The 22,778-nt window shown below is 36.5% G+C and overlaps 1 protein-coding gene across 2 annotated transcripts in view; it reads right to left on the bottom strand.

Moving 5' to 3' along the window:
• Nucleotides 1-22,778, bottom strand: part of AGPS (alkylglycerone phosphate synthase) — a 153,983-nt gene that overhangs the window by 96,580 nt on the left and 34,625 nt on the right. For both annotated transcript variants that reach the window (XM_003253765.4, XM_030803672.1), the window contains exons 3-8: nucleotides 14,823-14,913; nucleotides 12,391-12,511; nucleotides 12,222-12,296; nucleotides 8,314-8,385; nucleotides 6,863-6,942; nucleotides 3,750-3,830 (exon numbers count right to left, since the gene is read on the bottom strand). In XM_003253765.4, the coding sequence (XP_003253813.3) occupies nucleotides 3,750-3,830; nucleotides 6,863-6,942; nucleotides 8,314-8,385; nucleotides 12,222-12,296; nucleotides 12,391-12,511; nucleotides 14,823-14,913 (520 nt within the window). The remainder of the gene's footprint in view (nucleotides 1-3,749; nucleotides 3,831-6,862; nucleotides 6,943-8,313; nucleotides 8,386-12,221; nucleotides 12,297-12,390; nucleotides 12,512-14,822; nucleotides 14,914-22,778) is intronic.

The following is a 22,778-nucleotide window of genomic DNA, read 5'->3' as shown; positions in this document are numbered from 1 at the left end:
TTGTGGGTGGGAGTGGGGAAGGATTATAAAGGAGAAAGAGAAAAACTTTTGGGGTTGGTGGACATGTTCATTATTTTGATTGTGATGATGGTTTCATGGTTAAATTCATATGTCAAAACTTACCAAATTGTACACATTAAATTGTACATATCAGATCATAATTATATTTCAAGCTATTATAAAGCAATATAAAACAAAAATCTATGACTTCAAAGATTGTGGCCCAAGCTGCCTAAGGAATTGAATTTCCAGTTACTTACCGAAAGGAAACGAAAGTATATGTCTATACAAAAACTTTCACATGAATGTTCATAGCAGCTTCGCTTGCAATAGCCCAAAACTAGAAATAATCCAAGTGTTCATCAACAGGTGAATGTATAAACAAAACAGTGGCATATCTATACGATGGAATACTGCTGAGCAACAAAAAGAAATGAACTACTGATAAATGCAACAATATGGCTGAATTTCAAAATAATTATGCCTAGTGAAAGAAGCCAGACCCTCCTGAAGAGAAGAGAAGAAGAAGGCTACAGAACAGACACATTTTGGAGACAAGATCGCAAATTTTTCCTCTAAAAATTCAGTTTTTAAAATGCGGAGTTTGAAATGTCTGTAAACACGCAAGTGGAGATATCAATTAGGCAAGTGGCTATATCAGTTCAGGAAAGAAGTCTAGCATGATAATATAAATTTTGGAGTCTACAGCACATAAAAAGAATATTTAAAGTCAGCCTGAATGAAGCAAATAGTGCTCAATAAAAATTAGTGGAATGAATCAAAGTTCTAAGTAGTTCACATTATTAACTTATTTTATCTTGACGAAAAACCCCATGAAGTAGGAATTATGATCCCCACTTCATAGGTAAAGAAACTGAGGCTTAAAGGTGAGTAACTTGCCCAAGGTCACACAGCTAGGAGCTGTATTTGAGGTTTGCAGTGAGAGCTAATAGCTATTACAAAGAAAGAAAATGTGAGGTTATCAGTGATGATATCCCTAAGCAGAAAAAAACATTTGAGTCAGACATCCTCAGACTATTAACTAATAAAAGTAGCCAAAGATTTCATAAACCTAGAAAAAATTCTCCAAATCCATAATTGATGTTAGCAGCTTCCATTAAATTTTATCATGTTAATATCAATTTGATTTACAAGTTAAAGTGATTAAAATCTGTGCTACCCAACTATATATTTATGTCATTTTAAGCTTGCAGAAAGAAAAGGTAGGATGTTTTAAACTGGTTACCTCAATTGAAGTAGAATCTGAAGGACATAGAAGTTTAATGAGGAAGAACTTTAACTGGGATCAAAATAGCTGTAGGAACATTATAGCCTACTGGAGGTAAAAAAGAAAGTTCTTTATTGGCATTTAGGGAAATGAACTAGTAGGTAAAATATCAGAAGTTCCTAGTCTGGGAAAATGTCATTTAAATTTCAAGGAAATATGTTCCTTGAATTTTAATTCTAACCTTTAAGAAAAAAAAAGAAAACTTGGAAAGGTTAAAATACTACATCAAATGCTATAATAAAGATACAAAATTGGTGACATAAAAGGCCATTCTTTGTTATAAAAAAAAATACTGTGCTGATAATGCCTCATTTGAGCATAATGGAATACTGATACAGGACTTTTTAGAGGTTTTTTCATTAAATACTATTATTCTGCCCACTAAAGTTCATTATAAACTATAATAATTGATAAATCTATTTATCTGATATAAAACCTTAATTTATTGAGGATCTTTAACACTGTCTCAACAAATAAGTTCAATTTTATTCCAGTTATCTGCATCTTACTGCATTAAATAAAAAATAAATAGTTTAATAATTTTTTTTCAAAGCCTATCATCCAGAAATGGTCAGGAGCAGACCAATGTCAATCAACTTTTCAAGAAAGAAAAGAAAACAACAACAAAATAAGATAACAATCACATCACATCTCTTCCTATTAAGTGTTTGGGGGAGAGGGGTCTCTATAACCCAAGTTGAACAAAATGGTCAGTACATCACTAACAAATTGGACTTCCTAATTTTTGTTTACAAAAGTTGAGTTATTGTTATCTTGATTATGTTTGAGGAAGTTGAAGGAACCAATTTATTTTCACTATTACCTGCTTAGAATCTATGAAAGAAACCTAGTTTTCCAAAAATTTATTAGGATCCCAAAAAAGCACTATAAGAACTCCAAGAATTTCATGAATTTGTGAAATGAGTAGTTGTCAATGAAATTGCGCACTGAAAAGTTCAATGAATACCAATATTTACCCAGCTGATGAAATACATCACCAAGATCCTAGAATTCCATGTTCAAACTGTTCCATTTTGTTCCATTTCTACTACTTCAGGTCACTCTCAGCTCTTGCCTAAATTATTGTTGCAGTCTCTTAGTCCACCCTTACATAGACCACCCATTTCACCACACAGCAGCCAGAACAATACAATTAAAAGGTGAAGTTCAAACTTCTAATAAGGGCTTTATAAGGCCCTTTATGATCTGAACTCTTCATGTTTTCCTGGCTTGATCCTTTACCACTACTGTACCCACTCCCACCCAATATACAAATACCAAGAAGACATGTTCTCCCATACACACACTAGCCTTCAGCCATATTCAGCTATCTGCAGACCCTCAAAAGCAACAGTCGGCCAGGCATGGTGGCTCACGCCTGTAATCCCAACACTTCGGGAGGCCGAGGCGGGTGGATCACGAGGTCAGGAGATCCGAGACCACAGTGAAACCCCGTCCTACTAAAAATACAAAAAATTAGCCGGGCGCGGTGGTGGGTGCCTGTAGTCCCAGCTACTGGGGAGGCTGAGGAAGGAGAATGGCGTGAACCTAGGAGGCGGAGCTTGCAGTGAACCGAGATAGCGTCACTGCACTCCAGCCTGGGCGCCAGAGCGAGACTCTGTCAAAAAAAAAGCAACAGTCACCCTGAGAAGCTCTGCATATATGCTCCTTCCTCTGGATTGTTCTTTCCTTTTTTGCTAACTCGGACTCATCCTGAAGTCTCTTTCTTTTTTTTTTGAGACGGAGTCTCGCTCTGTCGCCTAGGCTGGAGTGCAGTGGCGCGATCTCGGCTCACTGCAAGCTCCGCCTCCCGGGTTCACAGCATTCTCCTGCCTCAGCCTCCCGAGCAGCTGGGACTACAGGTGCCTGCCACCGTGCCCGGCTAATTTTTTTGTATATTTAGTAGAGACGGGGTTTCACCGTGTTACCCAGGATGGTCTCGATCTCCTGACCTCGTGATCCGCCCACCTCGGCCTCCCAGAGTGCTGAGATTACAGGCGTGAGCCACCGCACCCGGCCTGAAGTCTCATTTTAAATGCTGTGTCCTTTGCCACGGACTCAGTATTAACAACAACAACAACAAAAATGCCAGGTTCTATGTGATACCTTCTTTGCCCAACTCGTTCCCACCTAGCCCCATTTGATGATCCATAATACCCTGCATTTAGCATCCACATAGCAATTTTCACTCTGAATAATTATTTATCGAACTTTTCTGTCCTAATCTAAGCTACCTGAAGGTAGGAGACAATGCCTTATTCACTATCATGTCCTCAGAATCTAGCTCAATGCTTGACCCATAATAGAAACTAAACAAATTCTTTGAGTGCATGAATGTATCATAAAAGGTATTTCATTCATAGAGGGGATACAGTTTTGAAAACTTTCATTAAAGAAATAACATCAGAATTGATATTAGAATAAGTTAATTTAAAAAAAATAAGAAAAATAAATAACATACCTGTCTTTCCAACTCTTGTCCTGTTATGCCAGCCTCTACATGAGCTGTCAAATTGTTCTCATCAACCCAGAGAATTCGATTCTGTTGCAAAGGAAGAAAGAAATCTGATCTCCATGAACTACTAATATTTTCTCAGGAAATATAACTTCCTAATTCAAAGCAACAAGTAGGTAAGACAGTGATTAAGCAAGAAGGGTTCCCCTCAACCACCCACACTGGAAACCAAGTCCACTTATCCCAGACTATACAACATGATGACATAGTAACAAAGGCAGTATATTATGCAGGGGTTGGCTTAAAACAGACTCTGTCTTTATTCAGATGTTAATTTAAATTCCTTCTCTTACCTTAGCCAAATTATTTAACTGTCTAAGCTTACTGTTTCCTCATTTGTAAAATGTAAATAGTAATAATACATAAAGTGTTGGCTACAATAATTAAATGAGGTACTCCATGTAAAAAAAATCATATACGGGTCCTGGCATTGTGCAAATACTATCTGCACTGTGTTAACATAGCAATCATTATCTAATTTAAGAATATCAGAATATGACCATAAGATTAGAAAAAAAATCTGCAAAGACATTTGAATATAGCAGATGGCATCCCTGCTTTATTTTTAATTCAAAACAGGGCCAGAGACCTCACATACAAAACAAAGCATATCCCTGCCTCAGGCTCAAAAGAAGGAACTAAATTTCATCTGGTTCAACTTACCAAATGTATGACTGCCAATAAAAAATGTTATTTGGCATTCTTATTTGACCTAACTTTTATATACATATATGAATTTTCATGAATTACTTTCTACTATTAAGAGCAGACTTCTTTCCCCTTTCTATCTGGCTGAGCAATTGGGTAACATATAGAACCTTCTTCTGGATCCCAGGGAAGCTTTCTTTCTACTTTCACATGCTCAATTTCACAGCAATAACTAATATAGATAAATCTACTTAATAATAAAAAGGAAAGGGCACAACAGAGAATACAAAAATAGCAGTTGCTGCCTATATTCCAAATCTGAACACATACAAATAACTGCACTGCTTAATTCATAGAGTTGTGAAAAACATTAAATAAGATGACGTATGTGAATGCACTTTTAGTTTTATGTTACATAAAACTCATAATTATACTCTCACTATAAGACAATAGTAATTTCTTTCTTTCTTTCTTTCTTTGTTTTTTGAGACAGACTCTTGCTCTGTCACCCAGGCTGGAGTGCAGTGGCATGATCTTGGCTCACTGCAACCTCTGCCTCCTGGGTTCAAGCAATTCTCCTGCCTCAGCCTCCTGAGTAGCTGGGATTACAGGCACGCACCACCACACCCGGCTAATTTTTGTATTTTTAGTAGGGACAGGGTTTCACCACATTGGCCAGGCTGGTCTAGAACTCCTGGCCTCAGATGATCTGTCCACCTCAGCCTCCCAAAGTGCTGGGATTACAGGTGTGAGCCACCACGCCTGGCTGACAACAGTAACTTCAATACAACTATGGTATAATCAGGCTTTTGGTCCTTTGGCAGCTAAACAAAAGATAGTATTATTAAATTGCAGAATGAAAAGACAAAGAACGCATTAATCTGATGGTACCTTATATATATATCTTCTCCTCCAACAGACTGGCTCTTGAGGCAACTACATACTCATTCTAAATATATACCTTGTAGCTACCAAGAGTTCAAACATATCTTTTAGTAGAAAAAGGAAATTAAAAGAAGCAGAAAAAACTTCATAGGCACTCACAGAAAAACCTAAAGAAAACATATAGGCTACCCTATTACATCCCATATATACTACCAAACCCATGTTAACATTCCAGAACAGGCTATTCATCAGCTATCTTCTGAGGAAATAAATTGCCTTTTCTTAAAATCTGGGATAAGGAGATAGGTTAATGGGGAACTTTACAATAAAATAAAGTGTTCACCATCTGAACTTGATCAATTTTAGCATCACTAAAAGTGGGACAATCAGCTACTACCCACTTCTCTTGATGTTATGTGACGTTTTTTTAAAAGCACATTACCATCTATGAGGGATTCTTGCTGTAAAAACAAAACAAAAAAAAGGCAATGCCTGAATCTAACTAGACTTTACATGGAACTTCTAATTTAGTGGACATACAAGGCTTAGACAAAGAGTTAAATGACAAGAAGCAGCAACAGATAAATTCAAAATATGACATTCTATACTACAAATAACCTTGTTTCTTCAAAAGTCTGTAACATTCAAAAATAAAAAAACAGGGAGTAAGAGGAGGCTTTTACATAAAGTGAGACTTAAGAGCTACAGTGGAAAGTAAATGTGAGCCTTGTCTGGATCCCCATTTGAACAAGTGAACTATAAAACAGACATTTTTTATATTGAAAATTGAATGTAGACTAACTACTAAATAACATAAAGAATTACTTTTGATTTTGCCAGGAGTGATGATAATAGTTATGTGAGAAAATGTCCTTTTTAAACGAGATTATACAGAAATATTTACGTGTAAAGTAGCATTGTATCAGAATTTGCTCTAAAACTGTTAGAAAAAAAAGATAAAGAAAGTACAACAAAATGTTAATAACTATTTCATCTAAAAAATGGGTAAACTATTCTCTCTACTTAGGTGTTTGAAAACAAAATTCAAATTTGGTAAAATAGCATCAACATATATACCTGAGGGTAAAAGTAAACTTACTTTTTGGAGAACTGAATACAAGGGTAAAATGTAATGATGAAATACATTTAAAACAAAATGGATATTAGATTCTTTTTTTTTTTTTGTCACCCAGGCTGGAGTGCAGTGGTGTGATCTTGGCTCACTGCAACCTCTGCCTCCTGGGTTCAAGCGAGTCTCATGTCTCAGCCTCCCAAGTAGCTGGGATTACAGGCACACGCCACCACACTCAGTTAATTTTTGTATTTTTAGTAGAGATGAGGTTTTGCTATGTTGGCCTGGCTGGTCTTGAACTCCCGACCTCAAGTGATCCGCCCACCTCAGCCTCCCCAAGTGCTGGGATTACAAGCGTGAGCCACAGTGCCCAGTGGCTAGATTCTTTTTTAATGACAATTAAGGGGTAGCCAATAAAGACAATGTTTTAAATATATCTCAAATTATTAAATACCATTTGTGAAGTGTCCAAAGAAATAATTGTTCTTGTCTCATCTGCAGGACACATCAGGCCATATGAAACACTTGTTCCTCCTGCCAAAATAGGAAACAACAACTTTTATGTTTAAATATTCTGTTTTTAGCTATATTTCTAGGGCAAATCCCTCATATCAAGTATACAGATAGGGCCACTAGAAAAGTGATACCTATTAATACTTTGCAAAATACAATTTGCAAATGCTAACACACTAAAAGCAAACTCACCTTTATTTTATGCTGAGTGCCAAAATGAAGCAATATTACGGAACTGAAAGCAATGGGCTATGGTTCCATCCCCTGGAAATGCCACACTCAAGTGAAGCCCCTAGCAATTTGTGGAACTCCAAAAACATGATTAGAAAAGTTCTAAGCAGATAATTACTGTGGAGAGGTAGCTTAAAAGAAAAAAAGACCCATCCTATACAACTAGAGACATCATTACTTCCTTTCTACCACAATTATGAGATTCATTTATCATTTAAAATAATCTTATATTCTTATACAAAAAAGCTTTAATAAATTGAATAGAAACAAGTTTAAAATGTCTAGATTATGAGGTATTTAAAAACAAATTTATATGTTCTTTGGTGAAAAAGTGATTTTAATATAGAATAATACATAGAAGTATTTAAATACACTGTTGGCTTAACATTTACTGTCAAAGGAAAAATGCTTTCTTGATACCATTAAAGAATAATACAATGTTCTCTGTTCTTAACAAGATCTAAATTACCATATATCAGAATAAATTCTTGACTGATACTTCCTTAAGTTCTGCATGAAAGAAAACATGCGAAAGTCACCTTCCACAAGAATTACAGGGGGTGTTAATCTGTAAGGTTCAGCGTAATTTTTCAAAGTGAGTTCATGAACTGTCGGTTAATAACGTGATGCCTGTGATCAGTAACCACTATTTGCTTGTCACAGTCATTTGGAATTAGAAAAATATTTCATAATAAATGGCATTTTAGTGCCTTTTTGCATAAATTCAACAGAAATCATCAGCTGAAGAGGGAATATGGAGCTTCTAGAATTGTTGGGAGTCTCATTACCATTCCTATGCTAATCTCAAAGGTTTATATAGGACATATTTATATTTAGCTTTTGAAAAAGAAAATTCTCTCCATAAATATACAGGTTAAAAAGTAATTACTGAAGCAGAAACATTTTCTTATTCAGGCATTAAATCACAGCTTCAACTAGGGCCCATAGAGGAAAAAGCCATGAACTAAGGTATACCATGTCTCAAACAGTTTAAGGAATCCTACTTAGAACACAAATGAGCATCATCGACCAATTTTTGAGAATAACCACATCACAATTACAATAATGTTTGTTTTCAGTAAGGTGATGCAAATATTTAAAATACAAATATTTTAAATAGAACAAATTTACATATTAAAATTCAAAAGGCACAATACCTACCACCAATTGGTATGATACAAAGATTATATTTGCAAGCTAGATTCACAATCTTAACTACATCATCATGGCATGCTGTTGAAAAAAGGGAAAATAAATTAATTACAGAGGCATGAATAAAATCTGATAACCTTGGCAAATAAGAGCCTATGAAATTCTTTATCTACACTTTTCCTTCATTTATTCACTCATTAACACAATGAGTTAATTGAGTACTAAAACACTTTACCTTTTTAACTTCATTTTGAAATAATTTGACTTACAAAAAAGTTACAAAGATAGTACAAAAATTTTCCTTCATCTCACATCCCCAAATATTAACATCTTCAGTAGCTACAGTCCAATTATCAAAACCAAGCAATCAACACTGATACAATACAATAAACTAATCTACAGACCTTATTCAAATACTTTCAATTGTCCTACTAATGTCCTCTTTTCTGGACCAGAATCAACTCCAGGATCACACCCTGCATTTAGTTGCCTTGTGTCTTCTTTAAAAATAGGCATTTCCTTAGTGTATCTTTAACTTTCATGACCATGACAGTTTTGAAGAACAATGGTCAGTTCTTTCATAGAATGCCCCTCAATTTGGGTTTGTAGATGTTTCCTCATGAGTAAGTTCAGGTTATATATTTTGGGAGTAATTCCACAGAAGTGATGTTGTATCTTTGTCAGTGCATTACATCTAGAGGCACATGATATTAACATGTCTCATTTCCAGTAATGTTAACTTATTAATTGTTCAAATACCTATTAATTGTTCAAATACCTATTAATTTCAACAAGAAACACAGTATCCTTATAGTGGGAAAACCTAGTAACACAGTATTTATGTATCTTAGACTACGTAAAATTCCATGATTCTCATCATACTTTTACCTACTAACTTTAGCACCATTGATGATTTACTGTTTAAACAAATGTTTACAATATTGCACAAAATACACTGCACATAAATTCCTTTCCTTTGTACAGAACTAAAGGGTTCTCTTTATGCTTGTAAAAGTTATATAAATAATGAAAACCTGACTGGAAGATTTTAAATGCCAAGCAAGAGGTGCTAAGACTCAACTTGACTGGCGATAGGGCATTAGTGGAGGTTCTTAAGGAGGGGAACAAGATGGCAAAGAGATTGTTTTAGAAAAGTCAGTCTCCTGATATAATAAGAGATGGCATGGAGGAGCGAGACTTGAGGCAAGAAAACTATGCAAAACTCCAGTATTAGTTGCTAAGAGCCTAGGGACTTAGTAGGAAATAAGAATGCTGAGGAAAGCAAATGAATATCCATTTATGAAAGCAAAAATAGTTTGATAAAAGTTGCAATTATCTTTTCTAAGGTTTGTGTAAAGCTAAGAAAACATGTCATTTGTTTCATTCCAAGTTTTAATAAATATCTATTTTCAAGCTTTTGGATTAAGCTTATAAAGCTTGCTATCTGTGGTAAATTTACTAAATAGAATACTCATTAATTAATAATTCACAAAACACCCAAATATGTCTATTAAAAAATCTTCAACAAGGCAAAATTATCTTCTAGGAATGTCACCTAATCAAAAGCCTTCCTTAACCATGTTATCTGAAACTGCACCCCCATCCCACCACACATCCTTGTTCACGCTACCCTCTTACATACTTTTCTTTACAGCACTTAACACTACCCAATATGTTGCATATTTACTTGTGGATTATCTGTTTCCCCTCAGTAAATTGTATGGCACTTGAGAGCAGGGATTTTTGTTTTATTCACTGCTTATCCTCAAGTACCTAGCCTGTATTTTCACAGTTCTAAAGTTTTGGTGTTTAAGCCACTGAAAATAATGCATAAATACTAAATTTAATAAGTGAAGTAATTGTCCTTACCCTTAAGCCGTAAGCATCCTATTAAGCAACACATAGAATTCTGATTCAGATCAAAGCCAGACTTAAAGACAGCTACAATAGATTTCCAGTTGTGTGTGTGTGTCTGTGTGTGTGTGTGTGTGTCTGTGTGTGTGTGTGTGTATTGCAAGAATGAGACAGCCACATCCACCTATGGAATACCACATTGCCTCAAATTTCTTCATTGTCTCAAAACTAGGCCTCCTGCAAAGAAAAACTTGGACTTCATCACCAGTAGGAAATTCATATTAAAATTAAATAAAGACCTCAGTGACTTAATAACTTGTCGGGAAACTATTTCCAAAGAAGTCATTATACTAGGATATTGAACAGAATAAAATTATAAACTTGATTCAGCCAGGAATACACCATTCATATAGATTCTTGAAGTATGGAAGAAGTTGGCAAAAGGATTATTGAATTAATCTCCCAAGGGTGTATGGGAGGCTTAAAGGGGCAAGAAACATGCGGCATGAAAACCCTTATGGTTTCACAAAAACCTAGATATACACTGAGAAGGAACTGATTTGGAAACTGGGATGAAAAAAAGTGGAAGAGCAAAGGTGCAAGGGAACCAATAAAATGGGAAGGATTTTACAAAGCAAAGAAACTTTTGTGAAATATTGTTTACTACATCTGGGTTTTTGAGAATATATGGATTTCTTAAAGCAAAATATACTTCCACTATATTATTCTGTTTCTGTTTTTGTTTTTTAAGAGATGAGGGACTCACTAGTCCAGACTAGACTCAAACTCTGAGCAAGTAATCCTCCTGTGTCATCATTCTGAGTAATGGGGACTATAGGCACGCACTGCCAAGCCCAACTCTCTAAGTATTTTAATATTGAAAGACATGAAGAAAATGCCTAGAAGGTACACTTGAAAGTTCTTATTAAGATACATCAAAGGATGGCCTGTTAGGTTTCTTGTGGGAAGTAAAAATTGATAAATTTTGCTTTCATGTTTTCCAGTAATAAATGGAATAAACCTTCTCCAAATCTTGGTAGAGAAGTAACCTAAAGCTACTAAAAAGCAAGGAGGCAAAACAAAAATATTACTTCTATTGGAGAATATCTTTTCCTCAGGAACAGTAAAAATTTCTATACTAAACTAACAGAGATGAAAGACTTATTTCATAAATATTCCAAATGCATAGAATAATATACAAGTATCAGGAAAGTAACTTCATCTCTGCTACATATGCTCTTGGATTTTCCTTCTGTGTACCTCACCTGCCTCTTGCCCCCACATTAAAGTATAATTTTTCTCTCAGTCCCTCCAAAGTAGAAGGATCTCATTTAAGAACTGAGTCCGTGAATGAGCCAATTTATTAAAAAATAAAATATACACTCTGAAAAGGAAGATCTGAAGAGAAAATGAATAGAACTCTTTAAAAAATGCAATAATGGACAGCAAGGAACAATATACCCTTTCTGCTTTAAATTACCTGCTAAAAGTGATGGTAAAAAACCTCAGATTTATAAATACAGTACCTACTACTCACTAAGAGCAAAATTACAACAGAAAGCTCATCCATCCCCTGTCCCAGCCAAATCCTAATAATTACTCAAAATTTAATTATTCATTTTAAACATAGTGTGCATATACATAATACATAAAACTTGTTTGACCAGGCTTTTTAAAGCTCACAAGCTGATATCAACAAATTATTACTAATATTCGTTTGCAGTACTCAATTATACTAATAATTCTATATATCTGAATGTATCACTGACACTAATTTCATGAAGCTTCCAAATTATCCAAAAATACGTTTTTCTACTGACATCTCAAATATGATTATTTACATTTAAAATGATGATTTAATTATCAGCAACAAAATGAATTGTTAAAACCAATAGTTCAGAACAACCAAGTCAAGAGCTTCAAGACTGCTATGTAAACTCTCTTAAAAATACAGCAATTTATATTTTTTACAACCCATATGCCAAAAAGTACGTATTTCCAATATTAAATTTACTTAAAATTTAGCAATACTAAATTAATGATACAAGGAGGGGAAAACTTACTTGGCCATAAAACTATATCAGGAATTCGCTCAAACATTCCTTCCCTGAGCAAAAATATCTCATGAAGACAATGACCTGTTTTGTGGTTAAAAAATGAAAAACATAAAAACAGCTTAAAATATAGAAATTTTTTGTTAAAAATAAATAGGGCTAATATAAAGTAACTCACCATGAGCTCTAAATACTCGATCATCTGCCTCTTGTGAATATGAAATATTAGTTTCTTTAAGGTCATGAAGAAAATCTTCATTTACAACAGAAGGAGGTGTATCACTAGGATTTAAGGATGCCTAGAAAATAAAATTGATTTCTTTGGCTTATTTTTAGACAACGAATTTTGGGTACTTAAGTTAGAGAGAATGACTATAAAATGTCGACTTTTTTTTAAACATTCAAAGTAAGGCTGAAGCATAGGAAAATACAAAACAATATATACAGAAATCAGCTTCATGAGAGTAACAAATTACAAACGCTCTGGTTAATCACAATCATTTCTAAAGATTGTAATCAACAGGGAAGATAGCAAAGTATTACATCTTCCATTTCAGATTAAGGAGACTGGGAGAAAGCTACTTGACTTTTGCACTATCTACACTTACACCTGCCAATAAAATTTAGCATTTCTGGCTGGGTGTGGTGGCTTACACCTGTAATCCCAGCACTTTCAGAGGCCAAGGAGGGCAGATCACGAGGTCAGGAGATTGAGACCATCCTGGCTAACATGGTGAAAACCCACCTCTACTAAAAATACAAAAATTAGCCAGGCGTGGTGGCAGGCACCTGTAGTCCCAGCTACTTGGGAGGCTGAGGCAGGAGAATGGCATGAACCCAGGAGGCGGAGCTTGCAGTGAGCCAAGATCATGCCACTGCACTCCACAGCGACAGAGCTCTGGGTGACAGAGCGAGACTCCATCTCAAAAAAAAAAAAAAAAAAAAAAAAAATTCAGCATTTCTTATTCTTCAATTGCCATTTTAAAGTGATCAACAGAAAGCCTCAAAATAAGTAATAAATCCATTTTTATACAGCTGCTTTAAAACTCACAACATAATTATAAACTTGATATTCAATTTCACCTAACAGGTAACTTGAAATCTAATCTTCAACTTTAAAGTTAAAACTATGAGACATTGGGCATGTCACCCAACTTCCGTGAGCCTTGGCTTCTTCATCTGTTAAATGACATTATCACCATAGTGCTACTATAAGGAAGGCAGGTTAAATGTGATAATTTTTGTGAAAAGCACCTAATAGCATGGCTTGAATATAGGAAGAGGTCTACAAATGGCTGGCCAAGTAAAATCTGCTATGGGGGATTGGTGGAAGCTATCATACAGTATTTGGAAAAAAGAAAGTATAAGAATATGCAAAGAACAAATATGATACTTGCATATTATCTTAATCTCTTATTAAGGTACTGCATAATAAATACTTACTGAGTGGCTGCTATAAGCTAGCCACTCTTCAAGGTCTTGATACAACAGTGAGTTAAACAGAAAAAAATATTTTGACCCTGTGAAATTTATCCCATAGGAGAAAGAAATACTAAAAGAACTCCAACAAAACATATTAATATTTTATGTCATTAAGAATTGAAAAGGGCTCAGAAACTGGTGAAATTTCTAACTGTAGTATGTGGATTGTATCAATGTCAAAAACAAGTAATTGCAAATAGTCGAGAGATCGAGAGAGAGAGAGAATTTAAGAGATAAAAAAAGAGACGTCTAGGAAAAGTTAAAAGATGGCTTGGGAGGGGTAGAATTAGTTGTTCAGCCTAACTTAATAACTAGAATAAAATAACTGTGGATTTTTAAATAAACCCAACAAGTACTCACCAAATACCTATACCACTTAATAACAAGTTGGATACAGTGGAGAATATTGTATAAGATATAGCTCTGTATTTATGGAACTTATATCCAGTTACAGAGACATACAGAATACTATGCTACAACAAAATAATAATAAAAACACAACAAAAATAAAAAGAAATGCTAAATATTTCATTAGTTTCATATATATACAGACAGTTTAAAGTTTCCTAATCCCACTTTCAGAAAAGTGAAATTATATGAACAAACTAAAATCCTCGATCACTCATATCTTAATCAAATTTTTACTTTTTATAATTCTTCAAACATTCTAAATATCCTAATATTAAATGTGACTTAACATTTTTATTTTAAATTATTCTCTATTAATCCTAGATTACGGTCAGTCTATTAAATAATCTAAACATCATAGCAACTTATATTTCTGTAACAAAGCACTCTTTAAGGAAGTAAATAATCTGCGCTTCACTACTACCCTGTGATAGGCAGAACAAATAGTTATTACTCCCAATTCTAAAAATAACCAAGGCTCAGAAAGGATAAAAAGTTTGCCTGATAAATCTCAGATAAATTCTGAGACTAGCGTCTAGATCTGTGACACTGAATAACTGCCGCTAACAGTCTAACAAGGCCAATATAATTAATACGCTTTATAACAAAAAACATGACAGTTGCAGTAAATCCAATATAATGAATTACAAAGATAAATCAAATTAATTTGGGTTTTAAAAACACAGTTAAATGTGTTAGTAATAAGTTTTGTTTGCTTACTTTAGAGGTAGTTTTATGCTCCACATTTACTCCAAGGGTATTTTGGATCCATTCTTTAAATGTTGGTAGACCCATGCCACTAAGAGGGTACCTAAGGTACAAAGAAAGTAAAAATATTAGAGCAAAGTATCTTCATTTAAATGTAAAGCTTAAATTCTGCTTCCAGTGATGGTCAAGCAGCTACTATCAAACCAACACTTTCACATGTAACTATAAACTCTGAACGAAAACAAAACAAACAAAACCCCGCTATCTAAAGGCAGTATAGACAGACCAAAAGCAGTCAAAAATAGGGCAGAAGGGTGTGCTACACTTGAAAAAAGGAAAAAATACTACATAAGTTCGTAAGTTTCCAGTTTGGTTTTGTTTTTTACATAAGTTTTAGCCTTATGGCAGGCCCCAGCTGGTGCCTCAAAAGGTAATAAAAATGCTGAAAATTTACAGTCTTCCTGGCTTAAAGAACCAGAGCACAGTGTTTGGGGTGAATGCTGCATCTGGAAAGCACACCGAGAAATCACAGAAAGAAGCAAGTAAGAGAGGAACCTATCTATCAGCTCTCTCCAAATGTCTGGCTGACTTTGAATAGCATGTATAGAACACATACTGGAATCTTCTAGGCAGCCCAATTAAGCTTAAAAAAAACTGGACAGACAATTCAGCTGCTCACCACAGGGGGATAGAATTCAGAGTTTCAGATCAGTCAAGTTAATTGCTTGATTAAAAAAAAAAAATCTTTTAAAGGTCTCTTCAGAGGAATATAACAGAATCCAGAGCTCCTACATCATATCATGCACAATATCCAAAACACACTCCAATATTACTAGACAAGAACAAACTAGAAAGTATGACTCATAATCAAGAAAAAGGACAATTAATGATGACTGACCCCAAAATGACCCAAGATACTGGAAGTAGCACACAAGGGTTTTAAAGCAGCTATTGTTGCTACGCCAATGGACAAAATGGAAAATGTGCTCCCGGTGAATATTAGAAAAAAAAATCTTAGCAGAGAAATAAAAAACTATAAAAAAGAACACAATAGAAATTCTATAATTGAATCTCTGAGACATTCCATTGGCATCTCATTACAATTTTAATTTGAATTTTACTGAGTACTTATGAAATCCAGCATCTATTCCTATAACTATTGTCCATTTGGATATCCTCCATTTTGAAAGCCAGTTCAAGTCTTTTGCTCATTTTCCTCTTGGGTTATTGTTTTCTCAATTACATGTAAGAAATCTTTATATATTTATAAAATGAAAGATACACGTATTAGACATTTTCTCTTACTCTGTGATTTATCCTTTCACTCTCTTAAAGGAGTCCTGTAGTTTGGATACCAAACCCTCCAGACCTCATGTTGAAATTTGATCCCCTAGTGGGAGGTGGTTGGGTCATGGAGGTATATCTTTATGAATAGATTAATGCCCTGGGGGAAGGGAGAGAAGTGTGAGTGAGTTCCGTTGGTTCCCACAAGAGCTGGTTGTTTAAAAACAGCCTGGCACCTCCCTATCATCTCTCTCTTGCTTTCAGTTTCACCATGTGATCTCAGCACATACCAGCTCCCCTTCCCCTTCTGCAGAACTGGAGCTTGAGGTCCTCACCAGAAGCAGACCCTGATGCCATGTTTCTTGTACAGCCTACAGAACTATGAGCCAAATAAACCTCTATTCTTTATTAATTACCCAGTCTCAGGTATTCCCATAAAATAAAAAGGTGACCATCTTCAAGATACTTGAACCTACAGATACAGTTAGTGTTACTATCATGTATAAAATTTAAAACTACCTTCTATCACTAAAATAAAGTCTTCATATCTCTATATCTGAATGCACAATATTTAACACTCAGAAGACTGTACTTAGCATTGCAGAATACATGGAATTGGTATTACAACTCCTGTTCTTAAGAAACTTACAACCTAGCTTAGTCAAAGCTACAGCAACATTTAATTTGTGAGATGAACACATGGGCAGAGAACATGAAACTTTAGCCAGAGATGCGATAAAGGGAAAGTTAAGCACTTATACCAACTGTTGAATCACAGTGACTACTGAATGGATCTTCTTCTTTTCCATGACTGAAGATTAGTTTGAGAACATTAAATGGTTTCTGTTGTAAAATATAAGGTGAGATCAATTTATCACTTTCCCATAGGGCTGAAATAGACTATACTATAGAAGATACAGAACCAGAACAAGTTTTCAAGGGCAATGAAATCATTCTACATGGAAAGAAAAAATTCTGTGGACAAAAATTATCCAAGAGGGAAGTGAACATCAGGACTGACAATGACTAAAGACAAAGTGACTCTCACTCTGGGGCAGCACATAAGAAGCAGTAAAAATATTAGTATATGTTGCGGGAAGTCAGGGACCCCGAACAGAGGGACTGGCTGGAGCCATGGCAGAGGAACATAAATTGTGAAGATTTCATGGACATTTATCAGATCCCAAAATTAATACTCTTATAATTTCTTACGCCTGTCTTTAATCTCTTAATCCTGTTATCTTCATAAGCTGAGAATGTAGGTCACCTCAGGACCACTATTGTACAAACTGACTGTAAAACATGTGTGTTTGAACAATATGAAATCAGTGCACCTTGAAAACGAACAGAATAACAGCGATTTTAAGGAACAAGGGAACACAACCAAAGGTCTGACTGCCTGTGGGGTCAGGCAGAATAGAGCCATATTTTTCTTCTTGCAGAGAGCCTATAAATGGACGTGAAAGTAGGAGAGATATCGCTGAATTCTTTTCCCAGCAAGGAATATTAATAATTAATACCCTGGGGAAGGAATGCATTCCTGGGGGGGGAGGTATATAAACAGCTGCTCTGGGAGTGTCTGTCTCATGTGGTTGAGATAAGGACTGAAATACGCCCTGGTCTCCTGCATTACCCTCAGGTTTATTAGGGTGGGGAAAAGATCCTGCTCTGGTAAATTTGAGGTCAGACCAGTTCTCTGCTCTCGAACCCTGTTTTCTGTTGTTTAAGATGTTTATCAAGACAATACGTGCACAGCCGAACATAGACCTTCATCAGTCATTCTAATTTTACCCTTTGCCTTGTGATCTTTACTTTGCCCTTTGCCTTGTGATCTTTATTGCCCTTTGCAGCATGTGATCTTTGTGACCTATTCACTGTTTGTACACCCCCTCCCCTTTTGAAATCCCTAATAAAAACCTGCTGGTTTTGTGGCTCAGGGGGCATTACAGACCTACCGATAACGTGGTATCACCCCCGGCGGCCCAGCTGTAAAATTCCTCTCTTTGTACTTTCTCTTTATTTCTCAGACCAGCCGACACTTAGGGAAAATAGAAAGAACCTATGTTGAAATATTGGGGGTGGGTTCCCCTGATGAGTATATACAATCATCTAACCTCAGGGTGAGTTCCACCATTGCTAAGCAATTTAACAGCCTTTTTATAATCAGATAAAGCTTCAATTAAAAATTATGCCATCAGAAAGACAAAATCTAACAAACTCAAATTTTTCATTTATATACTAACTTGTGATTTGTAAGTACCAATGTATAATACCCATAAAGTCAAAAATAATGACATTTTTCAAAAATTTTAGTTTATAGAAATCTATAGGGACTGAGATGGCTGATTAGAAGCAGCTGTGATCCACAGCTCTCATGGAGAAGAAAGAAAATGGCAACTGAATTCAGCACCTTCAACTAAAGTATCCAGGTTCTCACATCAGGACTGACTGGGCAGACAGCTCGACCCATGGAGAACAAAGGGTGGGGTGGGGTGATGGTCCAACTGGGAGAAGCATGGAGCCAAAGGAACCCCCACCCCCAGCCAAGCAGAGCAGTGAGAGATTGTGCAACCCCACCAGGGAAACCACACTTCTCCCACACATCTTTGTAGCCTGTGGATCAGGAGATCCCCTCGTGACCCCATGCCACCAGGGCCTTGGGTTCAATACACAGAGCTGTGCAGTCTCACAAGAACAGTCACTCAGGCTCACACAGTAACTCAGGAGTTTTACAGACTCCACCCTAGGAATACCAGCAAGGTGGAAGATCCATCTGCTCACTCCCCTAGGAGGGGGACTGAATCCAGGGATCCAAGCAACATTGTTCTGCAGGCCACACTTCCATAGCACCTGACAAGTTAAGACCCACTGGCTTGGAATTCCAGCCAGCCAGTACAACAAGCTGGAGACTGTCTGAGATGGATGAGTTCCCCGAAGGAGGAGCAACCACCATTTCTGTGGTTAGGTTGACTCAGCTGTTCTAGCCTGCCAGCTCCAGGCAGTCCAGGTGGTCTGAATGAGAAGGAATCCCACACAATGCAACACAGCTGCTATGCCAGATTGTGGCCAGACTGCTTTTTTTAAGTGGGACCCCAATCCATTGCTCTTCATTGGGTGGGGACTCCCTGTGGGAATTTCAGCAACTCCAGACAGGGTGACACAGACAGAACTCTGATCTCTCCCTGGGACAGAGCCCCTTGGGTGAGAGACAGCTGATGTCTCTGCAGTTCAGTTGACTCAGCCTTTCCAGCCTGCTGGCTCTGAAGAGTCCAGGCAGTCTGGACATGGAAGGGTTGTGCCCAACATGGCACACCTGCTCCACCAAAAACCAGCCATCCTGTTCCTCCTGACTGCATCAGAGCTCCCAACAGGGGTCTCCAGACACCCTATGGGAGCGTCCAGGCCAGCAACAAGTCACTACCCATCCTGGGACGGAGCTCCCAGAGGAAAAAGCAGGCTGCCATCTTTGCTGTTTCACAGCCTCCACTGGTGATACCTCCAGGTCTGGGAAAAATGAGGCAAATAGGGTCACGAGCAATCCCCCAACAAACCACAGCAGCCCCACGAAAAAGTGGCCTGTTGAAAGAAAAACAAACAAACAGAAAGCAACAACAACAGCATCCAAAAAAAAGACCACACAAAAATCCCACTCAAAGGTCAGCAACCTCAAAAAATTGAAGCTAGATAATCCCACAAAGATGAGAAAGAATCAATGCAAAAATACTGAAAACTCAAAAAGCCAGAGTACCTCTTCTCCTCCAAATGACCACAATACCTCTCCAGCAAGGGCAGAAAACTGGGCTAAGGCTGAGATGGTTGAATTCACAGAAGTAGGCTTCAGATGGTGGGTAATAACGAACTTCGCTGAGCTAAAGGAACATGCTCTAACCCAATGCAAAAAAGCTAAGAATCATGATAAAACAATACAGGAACTGAAAACCAGAAGAGCTAGTTTAGAGAGGAGCGTAACTAATCTGATGGAGCTGAAAAACACAACACACGAAATTCACAATGCAACCACAAGTATCAATAGCAGAATAGACCAAGAGGAGGAAAGAATCTCAAAGCTTGAAGACTATAGTCTTCAAGGCAGACAAGAATAGAGAAAAAAGAATGAAAAGAAATGAACAAAACCTCTGAGAAATGTGGGACTATGTAAAAAAGACTGAACCTATGACTGATTGGGGTACCCGAAAGAGATGGAGAGAATGGAACCAAGTTGGAAAACATACTTCAGAATATAATCCAGGAGAACTTCCCCAACCTAACAAGACAGGCCAACATTCAAATGCAGGAAGTCCAGAGAACCCCAGTAAGATACTCCATGAGATCAACCCCAAGACACATAATCATCAGATTCTCAAAGGTTGAAAAGAGAGAAAAAATGTTATGGGTAGCCAGAGAGAAAGGCCAGGTCACCTACAAAGGGAAACCCATCAGACTAACAGCAGACCTCTCAGCAAAAACCCTATAAGCCAGAAGAGATTGGGGGCCAGTATTCAATATTCTTAAAGAAAAGAATTTTCAACCCAGAATTTCATATCCAGCCAAACTAAGCTTCATAAGCAAAGAAGAAGATCCTTTCCAGACAAGCAAATGCTGAGGGAATTCATCACCACCAGGCCTGCCTTACAAGAGCTCCTGAAGAAAGCACTAAATATGAAAAAGAAAAATGGTTCCCAGCCACTATAAAAACACACTGAAGTACACAGACCAGTGACACTATGAAGCAACCACATAAACAAGTATGCAAAATAACCAGCTAGCATCATGATGACAGGATCAAATTCACACATAATAAAAACCTTAGATGTAAATGGGCTAAATGCCCCAATTAAAAGACACAGAATTGCAAGCTGGGTGAAGAGTCAAGACCCATTAGTATGCTGTCAAGAGACCCATGTAAAATGCAAAGACACACATGGACTCAAAAGCAAGGGATGGAGGAAAATTTACCAAGCAAATGCAAAACAGAAAAAAGCAGGTGTCACAATCCTAGTTTCTGACAAAACAGACTTTAAACCAACAAAGACCACAAAAGACAAAGAAGAGCATTACATAATGGTAAAGGGTTCAATTTCACAAGAAGAGCTAAATATCCTAAATATATATGTACCCAATAGAGGAGCCCCCAGATCCATAAAGCAAGTTCTTAGAGACATACAAAGAGACTTACGCTCACACACAATAATAGTGAGAGGCTTTAACATCCCACTGACAATATTAGACAGATCACTGAGACAGAAAATTAAAAGATATTCAAAACCTGAACTCAGCTTTGGATCAAGCAGACTTAACAGACATCTACAGAACCCTCCACCCAAAAACAACAGAATATATATTTTTCTCATCGCCACAACACTTACTCTAAAATTGATCACGTAATCGGAATTAAAACACCCCCCAGCAAATGCAAAATAACTGAAATCATAACAGTCTCTCAGACCACAGCACAATCAAGTTAGAATCAAGACTAAAAAAATCACTCGAAACCACACAACTACATGGAAACTGAACAACCTGAAAGACTCCTAGGTGAAATTAAGGCAAAAATCAAGAAGTTATTTGAAACTAATGAGAACAAAGAGACAAAGTACCAGAATCTCTGGGGTGCAGCTAAAGCAGTGTTAAGAGGAAATTTTATAGCACTAAATGCCCACATCAAAAAACTAGATCTCAAATTAACAACCTAATATGACAACTAAAAGAACTAGAGAACCAAGAACAAACTCCAAAGGTAGCAGAGCACAAGAAATAACCAAGATTAGAGCAGAATTGAAGAAGATAGAGACGTGAAAAACCCTTCAAAAAGCCAATGAATCCAGGAGCTGGTTTTTTGAAAAAATAAATAGGTAGACTGCTAGCTAGACTAATAAAGAAGAAAAAAGAGAAGAATCAGACACCATCAAAAATGATAAGGGGGATACCACCACTGACACTACAGAAATACAAACAATCATCAAAGAATACTATAAACACCTCTATGCACATGAACTAGAAAATCTAGAAAAAAGTGGATAAGTTCCTGGACATATACACCCTCCCAAGATTGAACCAGGAAGAACCTGAATCCCTGAATAGACCAATAATGAGTTCTGAAAATGAGACAGTAATAGCCTGCCAACCAAAAAGAGCTCAGGACCAGACAGATTTACAGCTGAATTCTACTAGAGGTACAAAGAAGAGCTGGTACCATTTCTACTGAAACTAAATTGAAAAGGAGGGACTGCTACCTAACTCCTTTTATGAGATCAGCATCATCTTGATACCAAAACCTGGCAGAGACACAACAAAAAAAAAGAAAACTTCAGGCCAATATCCCTGATGAACATCAATGCAAAAATCCTCAATAAAATACTGGCAAACTGAATCCAGCAATACATCAAAAAGCTTATCCACCACAATCAAGGTTGGTTCAACATATGCAAATCAATAAACATAATTTATCACATAAACAGAACTAAAGACAAAAACCACAGGATTATCTCAATGGACACAGAAAAGGCCTTAGACAAAATTCAGCATCTCTTCATGTTAAAAATTCAATAAAGTAAGGATTGAAGGACCATATCTCAAAATAATAAGAGCCATATATAACAAACTCACAGTCAATATTATACCTGAATGAGCAAAAGCTGGAAGCATTCTCCTCGAAAACCGGCACAAGACAAGGATGCTTTCTCT

Source organism: Nomascus leucogenys, chromosome 22a (genome assembly GCF_006542625.1).
Source record: "Nomascus leucogenys isolate Asia chromosome 22a, Asia_NLE_v1, whole genome shotgun sequence".
Lineage (NCBI taxonomy): Eukaryota > Metazoa > Chordata > Mammalia > Primates > Hylobatidae > Nomascus > Nomascus leucogenys.
The sequence above is the reverse complement of the archived record's forward strand: the minus strand, read 5'-3'. Positions and strand labels throughout refer to the sequence as shown.